General features: G+C 37.4%; 3 protein-coding genes across 4 annotated transcripts; all 3 read right to left on the minus strand.

Annotated features, from left to right (window-relative positions):
• Positions 1 to 5,212: 5,212 nt before the first annotated feature.
• LOC119190414 (microvitellogenin-like) lies at positions 5,213 to 5,971 on the minus strand. The gene has a single exon (XM_037442257.1). The coding sequence runs from the start codon at positions 5,969 to 5,971 to the stop codon at positions 5,213 to 5,215; it is 759 nt and encodes a 252-aa protein (XP_037298154.1).
• A 1,810-nt stretch (positions 5,972 to 7,781) lies between these two features.
• Positions 7,782 to 9,290, minus strand: LOC115444480 (microvitellogenin-like). Of its 2 annotated transcripts, none has more exons than XM_030170256.2 (2): positions 9,056 to 9,290; positions 7,782 to 8,589 (listed from the first exon to the last, which is right to left on the minus strand). In XM_030170256.2, exon 2 carries the CDS (start codon positions 8,580 to 8,582, stop codon positions 7,833 to 7,835), a length of 750 nt encoding a protein of 249 aa, XP_030026116.1. In that variant the 5' UTR covers positions 8,583 to 8,589; positions 9,056 to 9,290; the 3' UTR covers positions 7,782 to 7,832. The 2 variants fall into 2 exon arrangements, with proteins under 2 accessions (XP_030026116.1, XP_030026115.1); XM_030170255.2 differs by lacking the exon at positions 9,056 to 9,290 and adding an exon at positions 9,008 to 9,032.
• Positions 9,291 to 9,631: 341 nt separating this feature from the next.
• On the minus strand, positions 9,632 to 11,098 carry LOC119190546 (microvitellogenin-like). The gene has a single exon (XM_037442685.1). The coding sequence runs from the start codon at positions 10,456 to 10,458 to the stop codon at positions 9,697 to 9,699; it is 762 nt and encodes a 253-aa protein (XP_037298582.1). The 5' UTR covers positions 10,459 to 11,098; the 3' UTR covers positions 9,632 to 9,696.
• Between the last annotated feature and the right edge of the window lie 280 nt (positions 11,099 to 11,378).

The raw sequence follows: 11,378 nt of genomic DNA on the forward strand, positions 1-11,378 counted from the left end.
TAGATAATGCCATATTGATTGATATATAAAATTAAATCAATATTGTAGCGTTATATGAGGATTACATGGTAGCGTTTTTGTGGTTCGAAAAATACGTGTTTATTTTGTCTATACATTGTTTCATTTAATTACAGTCTTCCCTAAAAATAATGGTACAGTGTATATTTTTCAATTCGTAAAAACTTTTCTATGCGTTTTTGTAGATTAATGGATCGTGAAAACTAAATTTTATCGTATTTAAAACGGACCTGAACTAGCATTTCGTACAAAATATATGGAGAAAGATTTAGCATTTTTAGACTTCAAAACTACCTTATTTTTTTAAAGACCAGGATCGACTATATCGTCAAAACAATGCCTAAATATTCAATTTACTTACTGACATTTTTTTTCCAAATCTATTAGCACAGATACAACCTTTAGAAACTTATGGACAGTCTCAAACGTCGTTTTCTCGTAGCTACTGCGGTTAAGCTCTTACTATCCTGTCTCAAAAACCGACCCTGTATATTTCTGTTTAATAAAATAGAAGCAATACATGCAAAAAACTCGAATCATGAAACACTGCCCGATACTAGACTAAGGCAATTCCACATTTCCGAAAAAATTCTACCGAACAGTAAACGATGGTAAAACGTCGGCATGTGTAACGCATGCTATATGTAATCGGCTATTAATTTACTAGCTTAATTGCTTTATGGACAAGATTTGATAAATTAGTGAAGTATGATACTCGCTAATGAATGCATTTTGAGATCATACATATTAAATGTTGTTGGCATATTCAACACATTATTTTGGAATATTTTATATTTACAAATAGTTTCCCGTCATAAAGGTGTGGTTGAAGATTTATTTTAAACTTTTACTCAATAAACAATGTTAATTAGTATGTATTTCCGAAATTATTGGTCTTATAGACATATATGATAAAGATTATTTATCGTATACTCCATAATCAAACACTGAGTTTTAGTTTAAAATAAAAAAATGCATTCTTAATTCATAATTGTAGTCAAGGTTTAGTAAAGTTGGACGCTCCATCCGCAGTAGGAAGCGACTTGCCATTCGCAAACCCGGTTGTTCTGAGAAGCATTTTGTGTATCTAAAAAGCCACAAAATTATAATTAACTTTTTTACCATACAACATTTTAGCAAGTGTTAATTTATCCGTGGATAATGCTACTCTATTTCCTAATCTATACCCTATATTTGGCTGTAGCTAGATTCCAATGACATATTAACTTCTTGTCACCGTTTCATCTTCTTGAAAGTCTTATGAAAAGTCTAAGTTGTGTGCAAGAAATATATTGCAGCAATCAGACTATCGCATTAATACATAGCATGAAATTTAAATAGCAAATATTAAGATTTAATTCTTGGTAATGAAATATTAATAAAATTACTTCGACTATATAGTAAGTAGAACAAGAATGGAACCGTTTTTCTTGGAGTTTCGAATTTACATCTACAATTGATATTGGTCAGTACTGTTGAAACATAATTTTGGCGGTCAGTAGACTGTTCTCTCTATTACGCGATAATTAAAAAACTACCATGTACTTTACTGTTGTTTTGGCTTCTGTTGCTCTAATAAAGATCGGCCATATTTTTTTTTTTTTCATTATCTATAATGTACAGACATCGGCGTGTTACAATTTTATTATATGTATAAATACATAATATAATATCAGTCATGCAATATATACTACCCACTTTTGAGCACGGACCTCCTCTACTACTGCGAGGGTTTAGGCCTCAGTCCACCACTATAGCTTAGTGTTGGCAGACTTGAAACACTTTCGATTATTTTTCTACAATTTTCTAGTATGTAGGTTTTTTCTCGATGTTTTTCTTAACCGTTTTTATGATCTCTGTCATATTAATTATTTATTTACTTTTCCCTACTGTGAATGTTCTTTTTAAAGCGATGGCGACAGAAGGCCCAATACGTCTATTAGGGCGCGTCCGTGTCTTTCCAATTACGGGCGTTCTAAACGAAGGATAGCTTTGTTAGCCATAAAGATAAAAGAGGCAAAGAAATCATATTTACCTATATGATTATTAAAACAGGGGCCTTATTCTCTATCCCGCACGTTATTTTAACAGTGCGTAACGAGCACGTAACACAACGAATCATGTTTAGGACTATAGAAATTTGGCTTACAGAATACCATTCCACGCACATTTCTCGAAGATAACATGACACGGCCGCGTTACGCGTTTACACTACCATACAGAATAAGGGCCCTGTCATACAATTAGAACATCCATAATGCAAAAAGACGGATGCCGCTACCTTAGACTGAATGGAGCTCCTTGACCATACGAGCTTTTCGATCAGTTCTATTTGTAATGCTCCCTTATTTATGAAGAGCCTCGGTGACGAGTTTCTATTGCGTGCGCTGTTTGAAGGTTATACTGAGATTTTCTACTGAATTACACACTGGAGTCTGGAATTTGTGCTCGGTATGGCGATAGCCTAATCCCTCTCAGTAGTAGAGGAGGCCCGTGCTCAGCAGTGGGCAAGTATATAATACAGGGCTGATATTATTATTATATTATTATGGCGATAGACTCGCATTCTGTGACATCATAGAACGAAACACACATGGGAAAAGAGGTTGCGCTGGTTGCATCCCTGTCTCACCTCGGAGATTTAGCCTTGATTTGTGTTTGTTTGTTTTATTAAATTCAAGTGGCATCCCCAAACTGTTTTTGGTTTTCCTTGTCAAATTATGATAGGTTTTTCTCATAAAATATCATTTCGATATTAGGCTCGCGGTTTCTTTTAGGTAATAAAATTAAAAGTTCGGCCTATGTGTTAAAAACACGATGTGTTCTTCCGGAATTAAATGTGCCTGTATTGTTATCTATAGTAGGGGAGCCCAAGCGGGGATTTCGGGATTTACAAAAGCACGGGAGATTAATACACAGGGGGATACCTTGTACCCAGTTAAGTACTTCCACCCATTATGAGCCTTACATATATAGTCGTCCGTTAAGGATAAAGGATCAGATTAGTAAAAAAAAATATTGATCATCAGTAATTCTCGAGCGCGTCAGATTAAGGTAGGGTGAGTTAGTTACATGTAAGAACGTATATATTTCACTAATCTGACAATTTGAGAGTGACGTAAAGAAGGGGCAGGGCTACAAAGTTGTAAAACAAACGTCATCTCGACATTCTCGAGCGTGGCAATTTTTTTTTATTTTTAATGGTATTATATATATTCAAGGATTAAGAAAAATATATAATCTGACGATTTCCACAAGCCGAAATAACAAAATTCATCGATAAAGTTTAATACGTGCAGCTACGTGATGCTCATAATCTCCTCTCCGCGTTTCTATTCCTCTCTCACTCTTTCTCTACCTATTACTCTCTCACTCCGTCCCCACTCTGTTGCCATGACGTCATAACAGTACAGCTGATCACGCAGACTCGTTCGAGGCATCGAGTTAGCACTCCGTTTTCTTTCAGACATTTTTGCAATATCGCAATATAAACTCGGCAAATATTTAATTTCCGTATGAAAATAACACGCACGGAACAATGACACTGACAAAAGTCACATTCAAAGTGACTGCTAAATTAAAAATGTCCATAAAACTATACGTACAGCCATATTACATACTTTTTCAATTTGTCTGCATTCGCATTCATTCGTTCATGACTTCACTGAATGAACATGTTACAGGTAAAAAAAACACTAAGCGAAGAATAGTTAAACTAAGAATAACTTTTTGTTTTGACAATGTGGTAAAATGTATTGCAGATTATTCTGAGATTAAATGAAGGGAGTAATTATATCCCTAGTATAGTTATTCTCAGATAATGATACCATTGGTGAAATCGGGTCTTAGTCATATATATTCAAGGATTAAGAAAAATATATAATCTGACGATTTCCACAAGCCGCAATAACAAAATTCATCGATAAAGTTTAATACGTGCAGCTACGTGATGCTCATATTCCCTCTCCGCGTTTCTGTTCCTCTCTCACTCTTTCTCTACCTATTACTCTCTCACTCCGTCCCCACTCTGGTATCTGTTGCCATAACGTCATGACAGTACAGCTGATCACGCAGACTCGTTCGAGGCATGATATTGTTTACCACGCATTTGCTTATTTTGTGGTTTTAATATAAGTTATGTGAATTAAAGTTTATAAATATTCACTATGAGTGTTCATTAATATAAAGTGTGTGTTTTGTCGTGAAATTACTTTACAAAAAATAGTTAAATTTACATTAGAAACATTACAAAAATGTATCAATGTTTTAGAATATCATCGGAGCAATCCGGTTCTCCGAAAATCCCGAACCACATACGACAATCTTGAACTTTCGATAAAATCTTCATTAAATGAAATATATCAAGCACAGTGCTATAAATTATTTCATCATCATCATCATCAGCCCACAGCTGTCCACTGCTGAACATAGGCTTCCCCTAAAGCGCGCCACGCTGCTCGGCGTTCATTCTAATAATAGCCGCGAATTTGCGTCACATCCTAATCGTCAGATTATTATACAAGAACTTTTTTTAGGTTAATTTAACACCCCCTTAAAAAATCTGACACGCTCGAAAAGTTTTTCTCTTCATTTTCAACCCTTACGTACAACCAACCCCATCATAGAAACAATCAGATTAACATACGTACATTTTTAAAAATACGTTGGATATCTATGATTTCAATGGGTATATATCATATGACATTTTTTCTACTTATCATCTTAGCTTCGCAACACAATAGGTCTCTATAACGCTCGAGTAAATCCCGATTTAGCATCCTGGGCTCCCCTACTACTAGGATATGGTCCACCTTATTAACAAAGTCGATTCAATCTATTCCTTGCTTGTATTTCTAATAAGTATTCAGACTTCATCAAACCTTTACATTAATAATAGACCAATTTTCGAAAATTTCTAACTTAACTTAGAGCTGATTAATCATCAGATCAATCATCAAACCTATTTGTTTGTGAAATTTGATAGAACAAATTAAAAATAACAATTGTACGAATAAAGTTGTTAAATTGTCTGCGTTTTAGATCAACTCAACATATTTTATTTATGGTTAATTTTATGTCAGAGATATTCATTAGAAAGGGTCAGTTCAATAAAAAACTTTCACTCAGTATAACCCAGTTTATGCGTCAAATCAAATTTATTACATCCAAATCATCGAAGTCATAATATATTCGTTTACAACGGTTTGATTTTCCACCCGAAGCTGTAAGGGTCTCCGACGACATTACCGTGTTCTGTATACACAATCCGGTCGCCATCCGAGTCGACAGCCCTGCCCAGCTTCAGCGCCTGTTGGAACTCGCGGTTGTAAATGTAGAACAAGACCTGCCCGTCATACCTCACCGGCACCAAATAGAATTGGTGTCGGTTCTCGTTAGACTGGCTGCTACCGTATATAGTGTGGTCTCCGTCGCTGTCAACCTTGACTCCAGCTTTCAGGTATTGATTAGTAAGAGGGTTGTACATTTTAAAATACACCTGAGAATCCTCGACTGGAATGAGTTTCCAGGCCATTCTGTCGCCGATATTGTGGTTGCTGTCACCGTAAGCCATCCTATCACCATCGCCGTCAACTTTAGAGTTCAACTTCACCACCATGTTATCTCTTTTGCTGATCAACTTGACTAAATGCTGGCCGAGGATGCTCCGGAATTCGAGAGGGAAGTAGTTCTTGACAAGATCTTTGGCGTCTCTCCACAGATATAAGGCGAAGTCCATAACGTTGCGTTGGCTTTCGTCGATCAGTTTGTTGACGGCGAGAGCGATAACATCACCTCGCTTTTGCTTCTCGAGGTCTTTGCTGAGAGCGACAGCGCTTTCGTAGTCGCCGACAATAACGCTTTTGTACATCCGATCGACTGCTACATCGTCGGAAGTTGGAGCGCCGTGGCAGGCGAGTGCCGCGAGCGCTAGGAGAAGCGTTATCCGTAGCATTTTTTAGCTTTAAATTGTTATTAAATATCAAATAGTATGATTGCTAAATCGTGTGGGGTACTTACCTTTAAAGCACCTATCTCAGTGCTATACTGACTGTTTCAATTCAGATGCCCTTTTATATATCGAAGAACTGATTTGTTTACAGTCAAATTCGTCGTTCATTGATTAATTAATTGGATTTTAATTTAAACAGCAATAATTATTATTACACTGCCTTGGTGGCGTGGTTGTTATGCATACGCGGGTTGAATACGACGAACATGCTGAGGTCCTAGGTTCGAATCCCGGATCGGGACATAAATAATTTAAGACAGGGTTTTCCATCTTAAAAAGTACTTAGTCGCAAATCAGAGTCGGAAGTTGACTGTGCGTTACCCCAGTGCCTCGGAAAGCACGTAAAGCCATTAGTCCTGCGCCTGATCTCTCTCCGGTCATGTCGAATTGCCGTCTCACCGGACTATGAGAATGAAGGAACAGAGAGTGCATCAGAGAGTATTGCGCACACTCATGTGCACTATATGTCCTGCGTACCAGGCTCCCTCTGTTGAGTTTGACCGCCGTGGCCTAAAATGGAAAAAAACCCAAGGTACACAGCTCTGACTTTTCAAAATTATATTTGTTTTAATTTAATAAATTATCGTTCACTTTAACAGTGAAGAAATACTTCGTGAGAAAACCTTCACACCTAAACATTCTCCATAGGAATTTAAAAGGTGAAGACTTCCAACAAACACTAGGCCAGGGAGGTGGACTAAGGCCAAAAACTCTCTCAGTATTAGAGGAGGCTCCTCTTCTAGAATGGGTATAATTCAGGGCTGATATTTTTACTTTCGGGGCAATCATAAACCTTTTGATACAGATTAGAATTCATGAGTGTAGAAACATACTAAATATATCCCGATATAACGTAAGCTTTCTATAATATAATTTAACTAGTCTTTACTATAATTTAACGTACTATTAAGCATGCTGTGCCTACATGTGAAATGTTACAAACATAGTGCAACCATTTCTTGTGAATAGTATTTAAGGTATATTATTTTGTTTGTATGCAGTTGTGTAGAACAAATAAAAAAAAAAATAATCGGTGTTGCATTTCTTCATAGTTAATATGTGCTTTAACACCATAGATCTAAGATCCACTTCTCTAAGTATAACTCTGACCCTAGTTATACTCCTGGTCCAAGCAATATTATAAACGTTAAAATTCCGATAAACGAGATACAATCATCCTACTGCAGTAAATGGTAGTCACTAATTACTGAGCACTAGCGAAACCAAATGTTTTGCTATCACTTCCTCATTTTCTCGTTACTCCCAATATATTAGTCTAAATGAGGTATATTGTAACTATTATACTCCAGCAGCCAATGTGTTATTTTTAACCGACTTCAAAAAAAGGAGGAGGTTATCAATTCGGCGGTGGTGTGTTCATCTCCGTTGACGATCAGACTTGCTGACTTTTTACGCTGGCAGCACATTGTTTTCACATTTTCGTAAATGTATTTATCTAGCTTAACTAGCAATTTTAATTAGGCACCGACTCTAAAATTGGTATCCAATATATACTTGTTATGTGAAATTATTTTTTGGTTTTGAGTGGTTTTTGAAGGCGGTTTAATTTTTTGTTAAAATTATTTTTTGTTTGAATAAACTGTACTAAAGGAAAAAGAAATTAACTTTTCATTTTCTGAGTTAAAACGATATTAGTACCTATATTCTTTGTATCGTTTTTCCTTTTTTATATATTTTTGTTTATATAATATTATCTCGTGGGACCCTATTATTAGTAAAGTAAAAACATACCCACTTTATAATAAAATCATTTTATTCACAGTAATACACATAACAAATATTTTTAGAAAGCCACGACTGACCATCCGAAGAGTTCAGGGTTTCCGATGACATTTCCATTGTGTCCCCACACCTGACGGTCTCCCATCGAGTCTACAGACCTGCCCAACTTCAGCGCGTGGTTGTACTCCCGATTGACGATGAAGAAGACAAGGTTCCCATCTGCTTTCGCGGGCTGGAGGTACCACTGGTGTCTGAAGGTGTCGGCTCCACTGGATGCATAAGCCATGTGCTCTCCGTCGCTGTCGGTTTCAACGCCAAGCTTCAGGTACTGGCCGCGTTGCACGTTCAGGATCTTGAAGTATACTCTCTTGTCCTCAGAAAGGGGAACAAACTTCCAAGCCACTCTGTCGCTTGTTTTATCATCAGCGGCGCCGTACGCGATCCTGTCTCCAGAATTATCAGTCGCGACACCCAGTTTCATTGCTAGGTTATCTCTCTTGTTGATCAGTTTAATGGAATGCTCGCCTAACATCATTCTGAACTGGATTGGGAAACGTTCTTTAACGATATCTCTAGCCTCGAGGCTCCAGAGTTGGTACGCGTATTCCATAGTGTTTCGCTGGCTGTCCCTGATCAACCTGTTGACTGCCTCAGTGATGATGTCACCTTTGCCCTGCTTCTGGAGCTCTTTGGACTTGGCGACGGCTCCGTCAATGTCCCCGATGACTACATTGTTATATATGTCGTCGGAGGTGGGTGCGGCAAAGGCAATCGCCGCAAGCGTCAATAATACCACTGTTGTCCGCAACATTTTGTATCTGTAAGGTAGAAATGATTATATATTTTTAATTGCCTTCAAATGCAAATAAGTTAACAGCCCACCTAATGGTGAGTGGACACTGTCGCCCATAGACGTCGACAATGCCAGGGGCAAAGTCTGTGGGACTTTGGTGGAAGTTGATTCCACATTATAGAAGTTCGTATTAAAAATGAGCTCTCAAAATGCACAGTGCTAGTAGCATGCGTTTCCGGGTAGAATAATGGAACTTCTTTCCTAGAATGGATAATCCGATGGCAAAATGGAAATGACAGCGATGACTATAATAGATTTAATGATTGCATGAAATTCGAAGTTTTAAATTTGTAAGAACAGATTTTTTCGTTTATAATAATGATAATTATTACAGAGACAAATGTCTAAACTAGCGTACGACCAATGCAAAATAAAGTTCTGACCCCATACTCCAGAGGAATGAAGGCATGGAAATTGAGTTGAAAACTTACCCAGTTATAACTGATAGCAGTTTTAAAATGTCACGATTTGATCCGTTCTCGTCTTATATAGAAATAATTGTCGAAGTCAGTAGTTTATCGTCGTGTGTTACATAGTAGCGTGAAAAACAATTACTTTGTTGCTACATTCTTGGTTTTTATGCCATCGTTATTAATTTGCTTGCCAGGATTATACTTTAGTCTAGTTGAGAATAGAATGGAAGTTATGTGTGTAGATTCGAAACCCAAGGCATACACCACTGACTTTAGGAAGTAATGAGTCAATAAAAATATAAATTGTGCGCTTTACTTTAACTGGTAACGGTGGTAATGGAAATTACAAATGTTATAAATTTTGGAACTCTCATGCACATTTTTCGTTTCTTTACAAAAAACAAACAAATTCTTCAGCTTTATATCTTAGTATAGATGAAGATATTAAATACCCAATGTCAATAATTATTTTTGGCCCGACCTAGCATTCGAACCTAGAACCTCAGAGAATGCGTTGATTTGACTAATTAGGCGTACTCGTACTGCGATCCCATTACAACTACGCCACTGAAGCAGTAAAAAAAAAAACAATAATAGGCAGTCTATGCACCAATGCTTTATTTCATTAAGATCCATGAATCACAGCTAATGTGTTTAATTTACAACGGTTTGATTTTCCACCCGTAGGAGTAAGTATCATTAAGGACGTTGCCCTTCTCTGAAAACACCTGTCGGTCGCCGTCGGAGTCCACGGCCCTGCTCAGCTTCAGAGCCTGCTGGTACTCGCGGTTGAATATATAGAACACAAGGTCGGCTCCGTTCATCGCTGGTATCAAGAAGAATTGGAAACGGTAGGAATCGTACAGGTCTCCACCAAAAACTTCATGGTCTCCATCGCTATCAGTCGCAAGACCAAGCTTCAAGTATTGGTCGGTTAACGGGTGGTAGATTTTGAAATACAGCTGGGAATCCTCAACGGGAATAAATTTCCAGGCCATTCTGTCACCAATCATATGGTTGGCGTCGCCGTAAGCAGTCCTGTCGCCATCGCTGTCACGTCGATACCCCAGTTTAACCACCATGTTGTCTCTCGTGCTAAGCAGTTTGACAGCATGTTGGCCGAGGATGATTCTGAATTGTAACGGGAAGTATTTTTTTACGATGTCTTCACCGCCTTCTTTCCACAGATAGTACGCGTAGTCAACAAGGTTGCGTTGGTTTTCGTTGATCAGTCTCTGTACAGTCGTACTGATGATCTCCAATTTGTTATCTTTCACCAGGTCTTTGGTCATAGATACAGCGACCTCGTAATCTCCGACAATAATACTATTGTATAAATAATTGTCATCTGTACTGTCTTCTTCGGATGCGGCTTGGCAGGCCAGCGCCGTCAGTACGACAAGAAAGGTTATCCGAAGCATTCTGATGATCCTATGAAATCAATTTTATTAATTATAATAATGAATATGACTAATAGTAAGTGTAATAGAGGAGGAGTATCGATTGATGAGAAGATTATCCCTTGCCAGTCGGTAAAATTATACCGGCCGACACCGATTATAGATAAGGTAATCTCTTAACGCGAGAAAGTTTTACACTTTGTGTAAGGCAGTCGCTATTCGAACGGATACAAATATCTTACCGCCAGCAAGGTGATAACATTTTTTGGGAAATAATCACCGAATATCATTGAGTTTGTTAGATCTTTTTCACATGAAAACTATTAATTGGAAACGCTATGCATACGAGCGCATCATGCGTTCTCATAGCAATGTTTGTGACTATGGTAATAAGAAACAATAGTTGAGTATGACTTCATTTAGCTTTACATCTACTTTTAGGAAGATCTGTTAACTAGCGTGTTGCAATATAATAAATTCAGTACCCACTAGCCAAATTTGGTACAGAATGAATTAGATTTGCATATAAGCTCACATAACGTTGTCTTTGATCCTCAAAGACACCAGTCTTGTGAAACAAGAATTAAGAATAAGGGTCTTCCTGAAATGCCCAGAACCCTAACCAGTATTTGCAGTTCATACATAAATATCCCAGCCCAGATTTTGAACACGACCTCTTTTTTCGCCATTACATTGCATTATACGTTAGGCCTTCGTGGCTTGTGAAACACTTACCTATAAATGACCAAGCGTTATGCCGTCTTCACAGATCAAGTCTCCTTTTATATGATGGTTATAATATTCGTTGTCATTACTTTGTCATTAGATCATATAATTTATTAGATCATATGTTTTTTTTATTTTAAACTAATGATAATTACCCCACAATGTCGCATTTGAATACTTCTGTAATGACTGCGTGTGAGAAAAATAAAAATAAA

This window comes from Manduca sexta, chromosome 4 (genome assembly GCF_014839805.1).
Source record: "Manduca sexta isolate Smith_Timp_Sample1 chromosome 4, JHU_Msex_v1.0, whole genome shotgun sequence".
NCBI lineage: Eukaryota > Metazoa > Arthropoda > Insecta > Lepidoptera > Sphingidae > Manduca > Manduca sexta.

Bases quoted from the DNA above. Each gene is read 5' to 3' on its own strand.
- LOC119190414 (XM_037442257.1), bottom strand. From the start codon at position 5,971: ATGCTACGGATAACGCTTCTCCTAGCGCTCGCGGCACTCGCCTGCCAC.
- LOC119190546 (XM_037442685.1), bottom strand. From the start codon at position 10,458: ATGCTTCGGATAACCTTTCTTGTCGTACTGACGGCGCTGGCCTGCCAA.